The 21627-nt window shown below is 44.5% G+C and overlaps 1 protein-coding gene across 5 annotated transcripts in view; it reads left to right on the forward strand.

Annotated features, from left to right (window-relative positions):
- Nucleotides 1-19643: 19643 nt before the first annotated feature.
- IGSF9B (immunoglobulin superfamily member 9B) overlaps nucleotides 19644-21627 on the forward strand; it is a 53872-nt gene continuing 51888 nt past the window's right edge. For all 5 annotated transcript variants that reach the window (XM_081278567.1, XM_081278566.1, XM_081278568.1 and 2 more), the window contains exon 1: nucleotides 19644-19898. In XM_081278567.1, the coding sequence (XP_081134693.1) occupies nucleotides 19835-19898 (64 nt within the window). In that variant the 5' untranslated portion in view covers nucleotides 19644-19834. The remainder of the gene's footprint in view (nucleotides 19899-21627) is intronic.

The following is a 21627-nucleotide window of genomic DNA, read 5'->3' on the forward strand; positions in this document are numbered from 1 at the left end:
GTCGTAGTTTATGGGGGTGGGGTGTGTCCGTGGGGATTATGTCTTGTTCCTGGTTCCCTGAACACTCTCTGCTTCTTGGTTGCCATGAGCTGAGCAGCTGTTCTCCACTATGACCTTCTGCCATCATATTCTACCTCACCTTAAGCCCAGTGCAATGAATTTGGCTGACTATGGACAGAACATCTAAAACTGTGAGCCCCAAATAAACTTTTCCTCCTATAAGTCAAGCATTTGGTCAGGTATTTTGGTCACAGTGACAAAGAGCTGACCAACATATGAGTGAAAGCACCTTTGCCCAAGTTCCACAGTGAGCATGAGAGTCAGGAGTCAGTAGTTCTGATCCCAAAGGCTGCCTTTCCTTTGCCACATGGTCCTTCCTCTGAGCCCAGCTGACTGGGTAGAGACTGGGACATCTTTCCCACATCTTTCCTAACCTCAACATGTCAGGACATTGATTACCTGTATGCATGACTTACTTGTCTCTAAGATTACCTCAGCCACAGTGCCTTGTAGTTAAATGATTGATACTCACTAAATATCTGTTGAGTGGAGTTGACAACATAACTGCTCTTAACTCAGCTTGTACCTTGTATGTCAATGTTCAGTGAAGGGAAAAACTCTAGGTTATTCAAGCACAAAAGGACTTACTACAGAAATTTCAGTGCTTACACAATAGTTGGAAGGGCAGAAGAAGTAGGTTAAGGGATGAGATTACTAGAATGATTCCCACGACAATAAAGGATTTGGGAAGCTGTAACTTTGATACTAACATGGGGGCTTATCCATCCAGATAGGAAGTGCCCAGAGAAGCCTCTGAAGAACTGAAGATGGGAGAAGAGACAGTAAAAATCTTTGATGAGGCAGTCAGATTAAGAGGCTGCTGAAACTTTGTTTTTCAACTCAGAAAGTGAAAGACTGTTCTGACTTTGACAAGCCACAGCAGCCAGGGCTTGAGGAAGAGTACCTCTGCCTCCGTTTGTCTTCCAAATCTTGTGTGAGTACATGCAGTTGGTGGAATCAAACACATACCTGCAAACATAAATGAGAGGATATTTGGGAAATGCTTTCCAGTTTTTCATACAGATGGTGGGGTGGTGGAAATGACATGTGGATGACAGAGCAAGCCATCGGGATCTCAAACAGGCTTCTTCTATTAGAGGGATTTTCTATTGTGTTGATCTGCAGGGAATGATAAAAAATTCCCCTCCATCCATCACTTATAGCTAGTGGGGTGTGATAGATTCAGGGGGTATAGCTGATGGTTCTTATGTCCTCAAGGGAGGGTATGGAAAAAAAGAAGCTCTGAGTGAGGGGTGGGAATATATTACACAGAAATTAATGTGAAGATCATGAAGACAGAGATTTCCATTTTCCATGCTGGGATGTAGGATCCAATGCTGGACAAGGTTTGGGCATGTTCATGATACATGAGCAGCACTGAAAATGTCCTCTCTCAGACCTCATATATCTTATATCATCTGTTATAATCCTATTCACTTATTTTATTGTGGAGGAAGCTGAGGCCCAGTGAGATGCAAGAACTTCCCAATGTTAGAAAAATTAGTGTACAAAATTAGAGATGAAACTCAACATTATACTTCTTTCATAGTTTGAAAATATAAATGGAACTATTCTGAAAAGACCCTATATTTTATGTGAAACAGTACAATATTACTCCAAGTATATTGTGGTGAATTAAAGATTCATATTGTAAAATCTTAAAATATCAAGTAAAATAATTCAACAATAATAAAAAGAAAGATATATCTCAGACTTTTTCAAGATCTTCCCTTTGGATTTGAGAGGTCACAGAACCTGCATATTCTTCCAAGGGTCATTTTACTTCCAGGGTTCTTATCAGTCCCTGCAGAGTCTCATACTGAGAACTGTGAAGAGAGATGTAAAATTGTGGTCCAACCCTTTAAGCAGATTTAGTAGGAGGACCCATCATTTAGAATTAAATAACTTTTAGAGCTACTCAGGTAGAAAACTGGCTGCTTGATGAGAGTTCTCCATTCCCCATGGAGTCTGTGAACATGTGCAGTATGAGGGACAGTCATTTGTTGAGAATGTCAATATGAAAATTTAGACGTTGAGATAATGCAGGTAGGGAGTGACTTGGTCTCCAAGGATTTTCTACTTCTGATGTTGTGTTTCTATGACTTACATACTGGCATGAGGCCAGTGGCCTATGGGTATGTGGGTGAGGGACAGTAGATAAACTTGGCCACAGGGTGGGGGCAGTGTAGTATGAGGGCTTGGGCATCTTGGTAGTCCTATGCTGCCTTTTCTCTCCTTTGTACTTGGGTCCCCCTTTTTGTGCTGGTTGGGAGTGGACTAATGACTGTCATCCTGTGTTGATATGTGTAAGATTTGGAACCTCATTTCCAATTGTTTGAGGCCTCAGGTACAGATGTACTCCAAGCTCATTTGAAAACAGAGGTGTAGAGAAAGCCCAGCTGAGTTGTAATGGACCTGTATGCTGGAAAAGTGGTTGGGCATTTCTCCAACACCCCTAGAGACTGGAGGCCAAGATTAATAGGCAAGGCATATCCCAGAGAAGGGAAAGCAAGGGTCCTCCCTGGCAGAAGTGCTTCTTCTCAGAGGTGTGTGCTACAAGAAAGCATGCTGGGGTTGTCCCATCCATGATTGATAGGTAATATGTGCTCCAGAGCATGCAGCTAGCAGGGGTCTTGGAAAGGGGATGGTGATGTATTAGAATTCTGCTTGTGTCTTGGCCAGAGCACATTATTTTGTGGTTCCAAAAGTGTCCTCTTCTTTTAGTCAGTGGCATGTGTATGTGTCTCTTTGTATGAGTGTACTTGTGTGCTTTTCAGTTATGTGTATAGACATGAGGGTGTCCATGTATGTATATGACACTGTATATGTGCATGTGGATACCTCGGTGTGGCCCTACACACATACACACCTACATGTCCATGTGCTTCTTGGGCAAAGGAATGAGTGAGTGTGTGCACTTGCGTGTATCTGTGTGTGCTTGCATATTCATGAACATTCCAAGTTTGGGAATACAGAACTCTGTTGGGCTTGTCTTGGGCCACTGGCTTCCAAGAGGGTGAGTTTGGATTTGTCCTCCCTTTCCCAGATCGATGGCATTGATCCAGGAGGAGTGAAGAATCGATTGTAATTTGGTTGGCGGGCCTGGCGTCAGAGTGTGTAAAGAGTAATTAGAGGGAGAGGAGCTAATGCAGAGGGCTGGGCCCACTGCCCTTGTTGGGGGCTGGTGGCCTCTGGGCATATTGAGGCATATTGAGGGAGACTCATCCTAGGAGACCCAGGCAATCCTTCCTTGAATTCGTGACCTCTAGCCCAGCCTTCTTTCCTCTGATGGACCCAGGATGAGCTCTGAGGAGACTCCCAGGGAGTGGTATGGACTGGAGGCCAAGCTTCACGCAGTTGTGGGACCAGGATCTCCTGACAGATAATATATCTTTCATTCTCATGCATTTTTTACTTAATAATAAAATGTGTGTTCTTTATTCAAGTCTTCTGGCCTTTCAGTATGCTTTCACTTTTCTTGTTTGAAGCTTACATCATAATCGTAAAGTGAGAAACAAGTATCAGGCCCCATTTGATAGCTAAGGAAACAGAGGCAAATATGTGTGGCAATATGCCAAATTCCTGGGTAAGTCAGTGGCAGGACTGGGTTCACTGAGTGTAACCTTATTGTAAGTTGAGGAGCCTCTGTAATTTACTGCAGTGGTGTTCTTGTGTGTCTGTATACACGTGATTACAGGGTGACTTGAAAATTATCTTCAGAAATCAGATGAATTCAACCAATTGAACAGTTTCTATGAAGTACAAGGTTCTCCTATAATAGCGATTCTCAAATAAGTCAAAGAGCTTGTATATTTCAGGATCATTCAGATCCTCATCTGGAAGAAGGCTAATGGGAAATGAAGTAACCCAGGTGGCTTTAGAGAATGGTTCCTGCTACTATTAGGGCATTGGTTCCTCAAGCTGTAGAGTACCTGAGCCACTGGGAGGCTTTGCAGAGAGCAGAGACTCAAGTCCTGCCCCTGACTTCTGATTCAGTCTGTCTGGGGTTGGTCTGAGCTGAGATAGAATTTATTCTGGGTTCCATACGATTCTTACGCAGGTGGCCCACGAGCTGTGTTTGGAGAAACAGGGAGTGGAAGGAAGAGAGAAATGTCAGGAACAGGGAGTACCAACTCAGGGCAAAGTGACTGTCAAGAGAGAAGCAGGAGTAATGGGGCATTCTGTCTGCCAGTGGCAAGTAGAAAAAGAAGGGACGCTTCTAGAGAGAATAGGAGAGCCCAGTCATGAATAGAGGGAGTAGTGGAGTGACAGTTCTAAAACCCAGGCTAGCCTGAGGTTCACTGGGACTTTCCCCTAATATTTCTAACCTCCCTCATTTAGTGGAGGCTCCTGAAGACTCTCATTCCTTGGGATTTAGTGGAGAAGCTATTTCATTTTTCTTAGGCAAAAGGAAGATCCAGGTGAAATTGGAGGGAAGCCCAATAGGAGATGGAAAAGGAGCGAGAGCAAAATAGAGAGCTTGGATTGCTTGGGTGCCTTCACTGCACTGCTAATGGTGACAGATTCACAGCCATTGCCATTAAATGCCTGAGATAATTTTGCCAGCTTGAGGAACACAAGCAAAGAACTCTGTCCTAATGGATTCATCAGGATGGAGAGGAAGGATGGGGGGCCAGCCTGGGGAAGGGGAGGACTGCTCAGAATTCTAGAAGGAAAAGGAGTACTGGGAAAAAAGTAAAAGGGGGGAGGTTGTATGAGGGGTTTTGAACAAAGATCCTCCCTCCCTGGCCAGTGACCGTTCTGTCCTATATTGTGGTTAGCCAAGAACAGAGGCACAAAAAATGGGACTTGTCCTTGTATATATACATAAAATGATTCTTTTCTGAGAATCAGGGAATCTTCTATGGGAAGCAGTAGATTGTTTCAGACTGAGTCAGGTTGGAAGCCAAACAGATGTCTCTTTTTTCTTGAGAGATTTGCAAAAAAAAAAGTTTCTGTTTTAATCAACTTTTTTTTTTGACACTGTGACCAGCACAATTGTAGAGGAGGAAAAGTTTATTTGAGGGCCCATGGTTTCAGAGGTCTTAATCCATAGAAGACTGGCTCCATTTCTCAGGGCTTCAGGGGAGGCAGAACATCATGGCAGAAGAGTACAGTGGAGGGAAGCAGCTCACATGATGTTCAGAAAGCAGAGAGAGAAAAACTCCACTCTCCAGATACAAAATATGTACCCCATAGCCACACCCCCAATGAACAACTTCCTCCAGCCACACTCCACCTACCACCCAGTTAATCCCGTCAGGGATTGATTAACTGATTAGGTTAAGGCTATAGCCCAACCATTTCTCCAAACCTTCCATTGTCTCACACATGAGCTTTTGGGGGACACCACATCTAAACAATAACAGTTCCTTATCTCCACGTCCTACTCTTGGAAACAGGAAAGATACCTTCTGTAATCTATTAAGGCCTCTTGACTTGGCTATATTTCTAAAACCTGTCCTGGGATGATTATGGGTTAATGAAGTGGTTCTCTTCTGATTAGTGATTCTCAATATGTTACAGAGCAGGTGACACATCCGTGCTGGGAATGTGATCCAGGAGTGGTGATAGGAGGTACTGAAGGGGAAAAAAAGATTGTTGAGACAATGATTATAATTAACAGGTGACTTGAAAATTATCTTCAATTTCTATAAAGTAGTTTGGGCTTCAAGCTATAAATGCATTGACTAAGGAAAGAGGCAAAAAACATGCAAGGATGCTTGGTTGCTTGTCCCTTTTGGTCCGTCCTTTACCTATTTCTCGCTTCTCAGTGTGATATAGCAGTCCCAAATGGTACCCATCACCATCCTGATTCCTATATTTATTGCAGTTCTTACTCTTTGTACAATTACTTATCCATGAGCTAAGCTGGGATGCATAACAATATACCCCCATATTTGTATAATGCTTTGCAATCTTCAAATAAGTTTTATACCTATGTGTCATTTGATGCACACAACATGCCATGAATGATGCAGTGCAATGTCATGAATTAAAAAACAGATTCTGCGAGGTTTTAGCCCTGTCTTTTTCCCTTCTATGGGTCTGCTCTTAAGCAAATATTTTTACTTATTCCTCTATAAAATGGGCAGCATAACAGATCATTCCATTTAGTGTCATGCAAATTCAATGATTTAATCTTTATAAAGTGCTTATAGCAGGTATAGCATATGGGAAACTCAACGTTTGTGTTAGTGTGATTATTGTGATCATTTCAGGCTAATAAAAGGAGAAACTAAGTCTCAGATGGGGTAAGTGGTTTGCCTACATCTTAGAGTTAATTTGGCAAGATTAGACTGGAACCCAGATCTTCCTCATGACTCTACAACATGGTAATGCCATGGCACCATGTTAATTAGTATGTTTACACAGACGATTCACCTTCTGATAGTGAAGTTCATGGGGATGGAAATCAGAGCCTTCATTATCTTTATTAAGAATCTATCATGTGACAAGTATTGTTCTGAGTGCTTTGTAGATTTTCAGTCATAGGGTCCTCAACAGCCCTGAGAGGTAGACATTTTATTCCTTCTTATAAGACTCCCAGTTAAAGGGATTGAAACTTGGTCATATCTGACTCTAGTTGCTCTTCTGGATGCAGATAATGGGCTTCAGTGTCTTGTAGCTCTGAGTACTGTGCAGGGGCTTCCTGTCCCTGCTATGAAAATGCTGTCCACAGTGCTGGAGGACTCAGGAGGACCCATGTGGTGGGGATTGCTATCTTCTGTTCTCCCATTCTTCCTATCCTCAGACAAGAAGGGGGTGGGTGCTCTTTGATCTCATCTCTCTTTAATCCCCAGAGGCTCAGAAGCTAGTATGCTGTACAGGCCAGAAAAGTCATATCTTTTCTCTTAACCTCTCTCTTCCTCTTTCCTGGGAGTGTGCAGACATGAGGATTTACTGATATACACAGAATGTTCAAAAGTGCACACGTGAGCCTGTACATGTTGAGCAGTATATGTCTTTGCCATATCTATATGTATCCCTCAGGTTCTCTACAGGCCATATATAAGTGTGAAAGTGTGTGGGTGGGCAGGTCTGTATGTGGCAGCACAGCACCTGTCTGTGTGGGTGGTGTGAGCGTGTGTATGTGTGTGTGTGTTTCCCTGGAGTGTATGTGGTGTGGGGAGTGTGTGGGAGGAGGCTAACAACTGTGGTGTGTGCATTGCTGGCAGAACTGTAGTTGTGAGGAGTCCTAGTTTTCTCAGCTTCATCTTTATTCCCTCCCTGAATGGCACTGTGTGTAGCAATACATGCAGACATATATGTGCACAGATATTGACATGCTGAAGCTTTTTTAGACATGCTTTGCCCATATCCACTGAGTCATAAGTAACTCCTCAGCATTATAGTGCAGTACTCAGATGTGCATGCAAACAACAAATGTTTGTTCACACAAAACCTGAATGTACACACACATCTACCACGGAAGGCCTAAACAGAAAGTGCTGCAATGCTCCCTCCCTCCCTTGCTGAATATCTGTTCTCTCCCTTGGGAGTGACTTTCTTTGGCCTGGGTGTTTGGTAGATCCACTCACAGGGACTTGATCTTGGCATATTAAGGAGAGTTACTTACCTACTGGCAGGACTGTGTTTCCTCCTAGAAAAGTGGATTTTTCCTCATTAATGCCAATTCAGGTTACATGAGCTCCTGCTGGCGCCACCTGCTGGTGAATGTCCCCTAGCATCTGTAGCTGGTGCAGGTTGGGGAGCTGGGTACCCCAGAGAGCAGACCTGGACAATGGGCTCTGGGCAAAGGTGAAGAAGGTGGATTTCATGTGAACAAGTGTTCTTGGAACAAAACTTGGGCAAAAAAAGTGTTATAGAGCTATCCATGCTGGAGTTTTGGTGTGGGAAATCACAAGGTCCCATGTACAAAAACTGTGGTTCAATGTTTGTTAACTTCACAATGCACGAGGATGCAGCACACAGTTTCCAAGAGAATACCTTCAGAGGGTGTGGACTCTTTAGGTAACACATGTGATAATACAAAGAGATTCAGCTCATGACTGTGTGCAAGAGTGTCCTGCATTGATGTGTACATCTACACACATGTGATTTTGCATACATATGTTTGTCCCTACAGCGAGTATGTGTGTACTGTGCTGCTTATGTGTGTTTGTTTGTGGAGATATGTGGGTTTCAGTTGTATTAGTATAGCATATGGTAAAAGCCTGGGCATTTCTGACTATGCCAAACCCTTTAATCTGAAGTCCTGAAAAAGTGTCAGCATTTTCTTCCACACTGTAAACTCCTGATCTCTTTCCTCAAAGGGAATCTTCACTTGATACTCAACCCTTCTTCCTTCTCTTCCTTTGTGCCCTTCTCTAAATGCCCATAATTTATAAGGTGGAGTTTGACTCTGTGGAATTCCACATATAGAGATTTCCCAGCTATCATCATCTCAGGGACCAAGGCAGCTGAACCAACCCCTGAAGTCCTTCTCATCCACCAAGAGTGGATGATTTGCCAAACAGAGTGGATGGTTTGCCATTTATCATTCAACCAAATCATCTACTCTGCTTCCTACCCCCACTAATTTTTTTTTGCAGGGTACATGCCTCAAAGAATCTTTACAAAGGAACAGCAGCCTAGGGCAGAGAAAAGTCCCTTCTCCCGCAGCAAATGCTCTTTTCAAACCAGCCTCCCTCATGTTGGAATGTCGCAGAAGCTGCTTGGTGCCCCTACATTAACCTTGGGAGGTTGCCAGGGGAGCAGCCTTCACAGCAGCCTGGCCCTCTGTCCTTCTTTTTTCTACATTCCTCCTTCTATCAGCTCATTGTACTGGATTCCTCATGAGGCTCTCTTTTCAGAGTCTAAACTGGCCTCCTCCCCCCACCCCCACAGGCTTCCCTGGCAGCTGTGCCTACCCCCAAGTCCATCTTTTTAATTTTTTTTAAAATTTTACCAAGATGATTTCCTAGAAAGGGATCATGTGTATTTGGTGGGGGAGTCTAGCTTCTAAGCCCTCTGAAGTTAGGGCTCTGGATAAACTCTTCTCCTTTCCCCCATCACTAGTTATATATCCCTACCACCCCACCCTAGGAACATATCTTCTCATATACACCCAAATCTCTCCTCTAGCAAGAACTTCCTATGTCAGATGATTTTTGTCTCATTGTATATTTGTCTTTGCTCTCTCATGTTGTCACTTGTTTCTAACCAACTAGAAGCAGATTCCAGGCAGTAGGCAGGCTCAGAGATTCAGCAGCATCCCCTAAATTTTAACCATGGCCATAGCAGCTGCATCTCATGGAATACATAGAAGATATACTACGCTCTCCTCCCTGGGATTCTGATATATCTCATGTACATAGCACCCCTTGAATGCCAACTGTGAACTGGTTCTGTACTAATGCTAAATTCACTCTACTCTGTGGAGCAACCCTATTGTCTACTAACTGCAAGTACTGTGATGGCAAAGATGATGACTGCACTGATTATATGCACCCATAAATAATAATACATACTTGGAAGTGCAGGCTGCAGATTTAAAGGGTTGGACATTTATGAAATTCCTGATGAAGTTGATTAAATGTTTGGACATTTTTAGAATTCCCCGCAAGAGAGGTTACACAGCTTAAGGATATGCTGCTGGTGAGGTGAGGCAGGGATCAGACCCAGGTCTTCTGCCTCTGAGGCCAGTTATCTCTCCTTAGACTGTATTTGCCTTGTGTCCAAACACCATGGAAACTTGTTGCTGTGGTACCCTCTGTCATGGACATTTTCCAAGAATAAATCCAATTCTGTCTCTAGGCTCTCTGTACCACTCTGAAGCCCAGCAAAGTGGGGGGGGGGTGGATAGAGAGAGAGAGGAGAGAGAAAGAGAGAGAAGGAGAGAATTGAGAAGGGAGGTCTTGTGCTAGGGGGGCTGTGAAATCAGGATGGGGACACAGGGGCAAGGGATGAATGATGGGGTCACACTGAGGGTCAGAGTGGAGGCAGCAGGGGGAATGGAAGCTGACTGTTCCCTCTGACCTCTGGCTCCTGTCTGGTGGCCAGTCCCTCCCTTCCTGTCTCCTGCACCTGGTAGAGCGAGACTCATGCCAAGGCTCTGGGAAGGGGAGGGGAGTAAAGGCATAAAGATGCATTTGGCATCTCTCAACACTCACTCACAAGGCCCTTTTGTGTGGGATTGAGAGCTAAGTGTGGAAAGGTCCAGGAATGAGAGGTCTGGGGTCTGATGGGTGCCAGAAATAGACCCCCCTCAAGTCCTCCAGCTGTGGCTCCCAGGCCTGTCCCTCTCTCCCCATCCCCAGCCCATCTAACTGTAATTCCAAAGCAGAAGCACAAATCTTCTGTCACCATTACAGGGGCTTTTTATTCAATGTTCCAGCCCCCACCTTGGTGTTCCTCAGCTTTGTTGGAGCACCTTAGGTTTTCCTTAGGACCTGCTTTAGTCAGTTTTTTTTTTTTTCTGCTGTGACCAAAAGACATAACAAGAACAACATAGAGGAGGAAAAAACAATTTTGTCACTCATGGTTTCAGAGGTCTCAGTCTCCACAGATGCAGACTCTAGTTGCTCTGAGCATGAGGCATGGCAGAACATTGTGACAGAGGGCATGGAGGAGGAAAGTAGCTCAGGACATGGCACCAAGAGATGGGGGAATGCTGGTTCTGCTCACCAGGGACAAAATATTAACCCAAAGGCACACTCTATGACCTACCTTCTCCAGCCATACTCTACCTTCAGTTTCCACTCAGTTAATCCCTATCAGGAGATTAATCCACTGGTTTGGTTATAATTCTCATCATCTAATCATTTCACCTCTAAAACTTCTTGCATTGTTTCATACATGAGCTTTAGGGGAACACCTCATATCTAAACCACAAAAGGACCAAACATACTCCTCACCTCCTCCAGTTAACCCCTCCTCATCATCTGCTTATTCCAATTTGCCTACTCTTCATTCTGATCTTTCCCAACTGCGTATTTTTTCACTTACCCCAGAAGTCTCTATTCTGAACACGAAAAACCTACGTTGTGCTACGGACTTCTTAGACAGGTCAATTTATTATTGCCTCTGCACATCCATTTGCCTTGAATGCTTATTGAGTGTTCACTCTGGCCGAGGCACCAGGGATGCTTGGCATACCAGTTGCTGTCCTCTGCATGTTGCAGACCAGGGGTCTCCCTCTCCTGCAGGCTCATTTTGTCTACCCCACCTCTTCATTTTTGACGACTAAGCTCAGACTTGACTCAGCCTCACCAACTTGAACCATCTTCTTACAGGTCTATTGCAATCAAGCTTGGGTGCTGGGATTTGGATATGATTTGTCCCCCAAGGATTCATGTGTTGAAGTATTGCTCATTAGTGTGGTGGTGTTGAAAGTTGGCAGGACCTTTAATCTTTAGTTGTTGAGGACATGGGAAATACTCAGATCATTGAGGGAGCTGCCCTTGGAAGGAATTAAGGCAGTTCTTGTGAGACCTCTCAGTAGAGTAAGTTGTAACAATGAGCCCCAAATCTGAAACCCTCTCTGGCTTCCTGGATTGCAGTAAATTCTCTCACTCCCACCACAATACCATCCATTGCTGGGCTCTTACCAGAGGCCAAACCAATGGAGTCACCTGATCTTAGATTTTTATCCTCCAAACCTGTGAGCTACATAGACATCTTTTCTTTATAAAGTTAAATGTCTCCCAATATTCTGTTATAGTAACAAAAATTGACAGGGCCACTATCTCTCTTGAGGTTCCATGTTGACAGAATTTAGTAATTGCTGTTCATGTGGTCAGCCTCAACTTTCCACCTAGGTGCTAAGCTCCTGAGGTGATGAAGATGGTGGTTTTCACTACTATGTCTTCCACAATGCTTGGCATGGTGCTTATTTCAGATTGGTGTTCAGGGGCTACTGGTCCACTGAGAAAGTCCTTCTGTTGATTCTTTCTGGGCCTTGGTCCTTGGTCTCCCATTTCTGGACTTCTAGTTTGAACTGCTCCTGGACTGACTTCACTATCTTCATTATTTTCTTTTTCCATCAACCTTTTGCCAGTTACAATGATGCCAGCTTTCTGAGTTCATCATCTCACATGCTACATAGCTTCTATGCTATATTAGAATTCCTGACCAAGAAATCCTTTGAGATAAAAGTCCAGGTTCAATTTGCCTCCTATATAGTATCACAGGGATATACAACTTGGCTGTTGGGGAGTCTATGACAGAGAAACTTCCCATCAGAATGTTCAAATCCTTCTCTCCTGCAGACTTCAGTTCCTACCACATTCTACTGCTCCTTCTATGAATGGAAGAGGAAGAACTCAGGTGTAAGGGAATGGCCCAGACCTACAACCTCTAGGGCCAAAGCTTGCGTGGTCCAGTAGAGACCTGACTTCTAGCTGTTTTAGACTCCCATATGCCAGGGTGTGTACATGTGGATTACTGCTGCCCATCTGTACCTGCAAACCTCACTGATGGAGCCTTTACTCATGGGTGGGCACATCTATACTCAGGTGGGCCAGAGTTGCCCAGGAAGCCTGAGCATCACACTTTCCATGAAGTGGGCTTTGGCAAGGTGAGGAATTGCTGAAGAGTGACAGTAGTGTGTCTCTGGGGGCAGTTCACAAATTTCACACAGAGCATTGAACCCCTTTTCTGCATTCCTAGATGAAGCCCCAAAAACATAAAACATGTCTTCTCAGAGGTTGTTAAGAATTGACCTGGAACAGTAAGAAGAAAGAGGAGGAAGTTGAGGGTGCTATTTATCTGGTTTTCAAATAAGCTTATCCTAAATTATAGATCTACTTTCTGCCTTGGGAAAGAACTTGTTCCTTTTCAGCCAGAAAAGAAATGAATACAGTTTGACTAAAATTCCAGGACCTGGTTTCTTTATCACTTAATTTCTACTGCATTGCCACAAACACATCTTTAAGAACTCCAACTTCAGGCTCAGCATGAAAGAATTCTGCTCTGTAAATATACATGTTTACACACTTGTGCAGATTATAGTAGAGTGGCATCCACCACTTGCTTTCAGGTGAGCTGTATCTGATATATATATATATGTATGTGTGTATATATATATATATATATATATATATATACACACACACACACACACACACACACACACACACATACATATGTGTGTGTGTGTGTGTATCTGTCTGTCTGTCTCTCTGTCTATCTATGCAATCTTAGACTGAATGCCTGCAATGGATGTGGTTCTGGTAGATCCTCTTCCTGGGTGTTATGGTTTGGATTTAAAAATGTTCCCCAGTAAGCTTGTATGTGAGACAATGCAGAAATATTTAGAGGTGTAATGATTAGATCATGAGAGCTGTAACCCACTTAGTGAATTAATCCATTTTATGAATTCATAATTTGAAAGGACTACAAACAAGGTGTCTACAAATTTTGAGTCTAAATGGATAAAATTTTGAGTCTAGATAGAAATCTAGAACCATTCCCACCATGCCTGTCCAAATTGTAAATACATGCACAAGCAAATGACTTGTTATTTTAAGCCACTACATTATTTGAGGATGGGTTTTTGTATTACAAGATAACTTATACAGTTTTCTAATCATATAAGTCCTAACACTGTACTGAGTGTTAACTGTAGTCAGGTAGGGTGTAGCTGGAGGAAGTATTTTACCGGGGGCATGCCTTTGTGGTTTATATTTTGTCCCTGGTGCCTTGATGTCTCTCTTTCTGATTCTTAGCTGCCACAAGTTGACAGCTTTCCTTTACCACACACTTCCACCATGATGTTTTGCCTCACCTAAAGTCCAGAGCAATGAATTTTAAGATTAGATATTCATGTTTTAGATTCTCATGGTTGGACTGAGACCTCTGAAACTGTGAGCCAAAATAAACTTTTCCTCCTTTAAGTTGTTCTGGTCAGGTACTTTGAAAATCTGACTAACATACTGGGCTATGGACTCATCTGGACAAGATGTCATGAAATGATCCTATAGTGATCAGAACAGGTATCACATGCCATGAAGGACTGTTTCAGTCTCTTGAGTTATTCAGCATCATTCAACAAGACTTCAGGAGTAATTGCAACTGAGGAGGAGAACTCTATAAGTCTTTAAGAACTGATGTTGGGGCTGGGGATGTAACTCAGAGGTACAACACTTGCCTAGCATCCACAAGGCCATGGGTTCAATTCCCAGCACCACAAAACAACAACTACAACAACAACACAAATAACAATGGCAACAATGACCCACTTATTTTTGAAGAGGGAAAGGTGGACTATTAAAATAGCTACTTGGGTCCATAAAAACAACTTATGATCCTAGGTCACCTGCCCAAGAGACCAACAACTATTGGCAGAGAAGGAAGCCAAACAAGGTATCTACAAATTTTGAGTCTAAATAGATAAAATTTTGAGTCTAGATATAAATTTTTCATAATAACAAGGTTTAAGAAACTTGTAGAGCTTTTCTCCACTTCACCTGCATCAGATCTTAAGATCAGTTTTTTATATTTTGGAGACCCAATTTCCTTTATTTTCTTCTCTTCTAAGTTGTTTTAAAACATGCTGACTGGTATCTCTGTATATTTCACAAGGTGAAAGGGGTAGTATTTTATCAGGGCTAAGGGCACATCCTCAGGACCTGGGATTGAATTAAAACATCAGGTCCAGATACTGTATGTCAAGCTCTTTATGATGGTTAATTTTAGGTGTCAACATGACTTCGTTAAGGTACTCAGATAGCTGGCAAAACATTATTTTGTTTGTGTGTATGTCTATGAGGTTGTTTTCCTCAAATAAATGAAAATTTGAATCAGTAGACTGAATAAAGAAAGTCCACCCTTAAAAATGCAGTGGACACCGTCCAATATGTTGAGGGCCAGGATAGAACAGAAAGACAGAGAAAGGGCAGATTTTCCATCTCTGCTAGAGCTGGGGCATTCTCTTCTCCTGAGCTTCAACATCAGAACTTCAGATACTCAGATCTTTGGATATCAGGACTTAAAACAGTTTCTCAGGCTTTTGGACTCAGACTGACTCATGCCACCAGCTTCCCTGAATCTTCAGCTTTTTGATGGCATGTTGTTGGACTTCTCAGCTTCCATAATTGCTGAGCCAATTCCCATAATAAATCCCTTTCTTTCTTTTTTCTTCACTTCTCTCTTCTTACACACACACACACACACACACACACACACACACCACACACACACACACACAGGTTTTATTTCTCTGAAAACTGTGACTAAAAGCTAAAATCTAAAATACCTTTCTAGATAATTCCTCTAGAGTTCATTTTTGTTTTAATTAAAAAAAATGTTTTCATGGAAATTTTTTCAGTTCCAAAACTGCAACACCATCTCCCATCCCACAAACTCTTCTTGTAATGTGGAACAGATATTGCTATATCAAAAGATGGAATATACATCCTCTCCCTTTAAATTTGGGCAGGTGTTTGATACCCATGGAAGTGGCACTATGTGTCTTCCCAGTCTGGGACATAAAGGACAGTGTATCTTCCAGCTGGTTCTATTGAGATGTGAGGTCTTAGACGCCAGACACCAAGTCATATGTAAGCACAAGCAACCTATAGAGAAGTTCACATGAGGATAAAATACTACTCTTTGCTGATAGCCCTGGCTAACACCCAACATCAACTTGCCATCCATGTGAGTAAGCTATCTTGAATACATCCATGTTCTAGTGGAACTGATGCCACATGGAGTAGAGGACCATTCCCACCATACCTGTCCAAATTGTAGATACATGCACAAGCAAATGACTTGTTATTTTAAGCCACTACATTATTTGAGGATGGGTTACAAGATAACTTATACAGTTTTCTAGTCATATAAGTCCTAGAATTTATAAGTTCATTTGGGGCACATTCTTTGATTTAAAATTTCCTCTTTTTCCTGGAAAGAGCTGTCCCAATCACATTCTACAAAAAAGACTGGAATCACTGAGGAAGGTTAGAAGTGACAGGTAAGCAAACTAATGTTTTTGAGTCATGCTTGTTCAGTGGATGGGAAGAAAGAATGAAGACACTCTTCTCTTTTAGACTTGAGTCTCCTGTGAAAGAACCTATGGGCATGGTGTATGGCTAGGTGTGGTTTTTACATTGGATAACTAATAAGCCTAGCATTCTGTATTTCCAAAAAAACAAACACTTCTGTGAGGTTAAGAGAAGATGACAGAAGTTTCCATACCTGACATATACAACATTCCTAGATTCAGCACCACATTTATTAGGGACATCAGTGAAAAGCTAGGTACATCTTGGAGTTGTTCTTGGAGTTGGGTTATGTTTCTCCTTTGATAAGTTGGGATCTATGCTGCCTTTGAATACTCAATTGGGTGTCCATGTGAGGTAGGAGTTTCCATCCTTCCTGGATTCAAAGCTCAACAATATGTTAAGAGGAAAAGATTTGATTGGACTCATTCCTCATTGTCAGTTGATATAGCATGTCTCTCCTGAGCTGATCTGTAACTCAACTGACACAAATTTGATGATAAAGATGATGCTAAATTTCCCCTTTGTATCTTAAATTTTTCCTTTTCCTTTCTTCTTCACCTCCTTGTTCTACTCTACTTCCAACAGACTTATCCAGAAAGTTATTCTCATTTTAAGAGGTTCCTTTGAACTATCTCATGAGTTATGCATTTAAGCTATACTGTGTACTTTTTTTCTTTCCAACCTGACAGCTTCAGTTTCCTAGCAGAAACCATCACCTTGAATAGGACAAAGTGGATGGCCAAGCAAATATGACCAATTTGGATGGTGATAGAGGCTCTGTCCATTTTCTTCAGTTTGCAGACCATTGGAAGGAAATTTCTATGAGCCCAGATGCTTCTCATTCCCCTACCTATTTATGCCACTAAAGAATAAGGAAGTAAGGTTAGACCTAGAGAACCCTGTAGGCCACAATGAGCTGCTTATAGGTTTTGGAAGGGGAAGAATCCTATTATTACCATTTGTATTAGTCAATTTTCTTTTTTTTAACCTTAACAAAATGCCTGAGACAGTTAACTCCATAAAGAGAAGAGGTGTATTTAGCTCATAGTTTTGAAGGTTCAAGGTCATGGTACCTACAGTTCAGGTCTGGTAAGGACCCCAGAGCAGATAGCAGATGGCAATAATGGTGACATGTGTCTGGGCTTGAGGTTACACTTCAACACAAGAAGCAGAGAGGAAGGAGCCAGACTTGCTTCTTTTATAACAAACCTTCTTGGGAGAACTAGCAAGGTCTCCCAACAGAACAGCCTTCTGAGACCATTCCCCTAAGGATTTAGCACTCATATCTTAAAGGTTCCATACCTCCTAAGACTGCTGCTTTGGGGGTCAAGCCTCTAATCACATGAACCTTTGTATTATGGTTTGGATGTGAGGCGTCCCCCAAAATCTCACATGTGAGACAATGCAAGAAGGTTCAGAGGAGAAACGATGGGTTATAAGGGTCTTAACCCAATTAGTGAATTAATCCCCTAATAGAGATTAACTGAGTGATAACTGCAGTGGTGGGGTGTGGCTGGAGGAGGTGGGACTTGGGGGTGTAGCTTTGGGGGTATATATTTTGTATCTGGAGAGTGGAAACTCTCTGCTTTCTTATCATCATGTGAGCTGCTTCCCTCTGCCACAATCTTTGCCATGATGTCTTGTCTTACCTCTAGCCCCAAGAAATGGAAACTGCTGTCTATGGATTGAGACTCTGAAACTATGAGCCTCTAAATCAACTTTGCCTCCTCTATAATTGTGTTGGTTGAGTCTTTTAGTCACAGAAGCAAAAAAGCTGACCAAAAACACTTTGAGTGAGCACAATTAAACCATTTCTAAACTATAGCACCAATCCTGCAAATGGATTCCAATAAGACTTCACAGTTCTAGGATTCAGGGAGATTGTGCGTGTGTGCCTGTGCTCAGGGTGGAGTTGTTATTTTTGGGGTATTTTGTTTGGGAATTAGTACACCAATGAGGCCTAGAGCTTCCAGCTCACTTCATAGTCCCAAGAAAGGCATTTGGTCTTGAAAGAGAATCTAAGTCAATGGTTCAGGTAGAGTTGTCCCCAGAGTGATATATCTTGAGTGTGTTTGCATGAATAGAGTGGGTGGGTAGGTAGCAGGTTACTTAATGATATTCAGATGTCAAACTTTACTAGTGTATTTGCTATTCTGCTTGGGGTCCCAGCTTTCTATCTGTTGTCTGGTAGTGAGCTAAGAGAGTTCAAGTTTCAGGGAAGGCTGTTTCTCCATCTTCAAGACTACTTTCTATGCAAGGTGTGTGTTTCTGTGCATGTGTGTTTTCCTAAGAGTAAGTCTCCTTGTTCTTTTGGAAGCTTCATGTCCTAGAGGCAGGGCTTTGTGGCTAATGAGTGCTCTAAGCTGGTGAAATTCTTGAGCTCTCCTTTGCTGTCCCTTTGTCTTCCTTCCTTGGCCAATAGCCCACCTTAGGGAGCAGTGTGATTCTTACCACTGCTTTCACTCCTTGAAAGAACAAACATCTTCACTGCAGTCTCAGCATGCTGGGTGTGAGGTGATTGTAGTAGATGTTTCCATGACACTCATTTATTCCTTCTGCAAATACAACTGTATTGGGGGAGGGGACGAGGAGAGGCTAGAGTAGGAAGACTGGGAAATATGAAGACCACCCAAGATCTGTAATTATTTTTCTCTGTAGGAATAAGAGGCTCCTCCCTTTCTCTGGGTCTTCTCCACCCCCAAGCCTCTAAACTGCTCTCCAAATTCATCTTGGTTTCAAGTTGCTGAGAGGCGGCTAGGCACTGAGTAAGGTGGGGAGGGTGGGATCATGTGCAGGAGGAAGCAGCGTTTATTTAGGAGAGGGGAAAAAACTTTTATTACTGAAAGTTGGGATTTAGTAATGATGAGCAACGAGGACCGGCACTGGGGGTGGCAGTGTGTACATTGTGTTCTAGAGGGGTCTATGACACGCCTCAGCTGAGTCAATGACTCATTTAAAATCTCAGCGACTTTTAGAGGTCATTTTAGTCATCCCCCTGCCTTCAGGCTGGATGGAGCCTAACTTGATATCACGTTTGGTGGAGGTGGTGTATCGCTCTGGGCTAAGAGTGTCTGTGTGTGTAAAGGAGTGGGGGTGGGGAAGGCAGCGCGTGACCTCTTTGGAAAAGATCTCCAGCGAAGGACATTCCCGAGCTTCCCCAGGCTGCCCGCTCCAGGGTTTCCCCATCACTGAATCAGCATGGTTCTCCCGGGAACTGCTTTTTGCTGGATGGAAACCGGATGTTGGGTTCCCTGGGTGGGCGGGGGCTCCATCCCCTCAGACTTGTCAGGGGTAATTGAGACTCTTACGGTCCGTTAGCCAGCCCGAGAAGCTAGCTCTTCTTTCACCTTTAACTTGCCATGCAGTGTGAAGAGAGAACAGAATACAGCGAAGACGCTACAACGCCTTCTCCCAGGCAATGCGCATGATTCTGCGGCTCTATGCTTGCCACACTTCAACGCACCTTGAAATGGGCTCGCCTCCTTCGCGCCGCGACGGGCAGATCTTTTAACCAATCGGTCCGCAGACTTATGAAAACAGACCAATAAATAGGCGGCGGGGGCGGGCCCAGAGGCCGGGCTAGGCTTCACCGTAGAACTGGCTGTGCTCTGCCTCCACTAGTAGTGCAGGTGCCGCTGCGCTGGGGCCGGGGAGGCTGCGCGCCGAGCCAAGCTGAGCCAGGGAGGGATGGAGAGCGGGCAGCCCGGGTTGCAGAAGCACCGGCGCGGGTCGTAGGCGGGCGAGATACGGGCGCTCGGGCACGAGAAGTGTGCGGGTGCAAGAGCACTTTGAGATAGGATGAGGCTCTTGGCTGGCGTGGTAGTACTATGATTTGGTATGTGGCCACTTTGATAGCAAGTGTGATCAGCACCCGAGGTCTTGCGGCTCAAGGTGAGTTGAAGTGCAGCGTCCCTCCTCTGCCCCTCCCGGCGCTCTCAGCCCTTTTCTCCTGGCTCTAGCTCCCCGACTCCGCAGAACGCCGCTGCTTATTGCGGGTGAGGCTCCAGCTCTGGCCAGGCGCGCCTCGGGGCACTATTGGGGAGGGCCTGGGGGCCGCGGGCTGGAGGACCCCGGCGGGAAGGGGCTAGAGCAAATAGGCTACCCGGCACTTGAGGAAAGAATGTTTTGGAATCGTGGTCGACTTCGCTCACCTTGGGCCCTATGGTCCACACCGGCACGTCGAACCCGTTGCCTCTAGTTGGAGCAGCCTCCTGTTCGAGCTTTGGGGGAGGCAGTGGCTCTCCTAACTCTGACTGCTGGGGAGTTTGCAGGTCATCAGGCAGTCTGCAGCACGTTCCAGCCCGGTGCAGTGCCACTGCTCCACTGAAGGGTTCTTACTGAGAGGCGCGACACCGAGGCTTGGGACTCTGCACCCACGTCTAAGAGACAGGGTTCTCGGCCCTGCGGGCAGCTACCGCTCCAGCTCACGCCCCTCCTGTCCATACAGCTTGGCAGTTGGAGGTCGGATCACTCGCTGGGGCGGGGGTCCGTAGACACCTAGTGAGAAGAGAATTGATGAACCCGGCAGAGGAGAGCCCGCTTTGGGCTGGCCCTGACAGTCTCCCGCGCCGGTTTTAGCCGCACCTGGGCCCCGGCCAAGCAAAAGTTCCCCGGCAGCGCGTCGCAGCAGCGACGACCTCATGCTGCCTTCCCTAGCTATGAGGCAGAGCTTTCTAGGGGCGAAGGCGACGCGGGAGATGTCCCCACTAATGCATCAAGAATGGGGTGGGGGATTTTCCTCTTTCTGCTTTCTCTGTTCTGAGTCGGAGAAGAAGCAAGAGGGAACCCTTGTGTTGGGTGATGTGTGCGAGAGCGCGCGGGCTTTTGCTTTGGAGACCGGCAGAGCGACCTGCGAGCCTCTGGGTGGCACCCCCGGCTCTCAGCCCTTGTATGGAAGTAGAAGCGGAGCCTGGAGGCTGCCCCGACTCTGAGCTCATGGTTCTCAGCGCGCACACACGACCTGGTTGAGGGCAAGTTCACAGAGCCTGTAGGAGATGGCGGCTGGAGAGAACCGGTCTGTAGGTGGAAGTAGGCGTTGGAGACCCGCCAACCAGCGCACCCACTCTTAGCAGAAGGGGTCTGCGGGAGGCGTCCTTTCCAGGGTCTTCTTGCCTCCTTGTCTAGGCCTGTGTTTGTGTGTGTTGAGGCGGGGGGAGGGTGATTTAAGAAAGTTTCTGGAATGGAATATGTCGCTATGCTACTTGGGAGGGGGACATCTGAAAACAGAAGGAGCGAAGGGTGAAGGGAAGGATGATTTAGTCAAGTGGTATGTTTATTTGAATAGTTTTGAAACTCTCCATTTGTCAGGTGGGAAAACTGAGTCTAGGTTGACTGCCAAGGTTTATGGATTGAGAGTGGAGGTGAGGTGACTCGGGTTATGCCCGAGAATATTTGCCTCATCCTCATCCTCTCCCCTGTTTCCTTGTAGTCTTCCTATGTCCTCATCCTTCTCCCCTCCAGTTTTTGGTATGTTCCTGCTATGGGACTGTCGCTGAAAGCACAAAAGGATGTGCTGGGATCTTTGAATAGAAGAGACACTGAAGGAAGGCTCTGATATAGCTTCTAAATCTAAGCCAGGGTAGGGGCAATGGACTTTAAAAAAATTTTTTTTTAAAGTTTA

Source organism: Spermophilus citellus (assembly GCF_964194105.1).
Source record: "Spermophilus citellus genome assembly, chromosome: 2".
Lineage (NCBI taxonomy): Eukaryota > Metazoa > Chordata > Mammalia > Rodentia > Sciuridae > Spermophilus > Spermophilus citellus.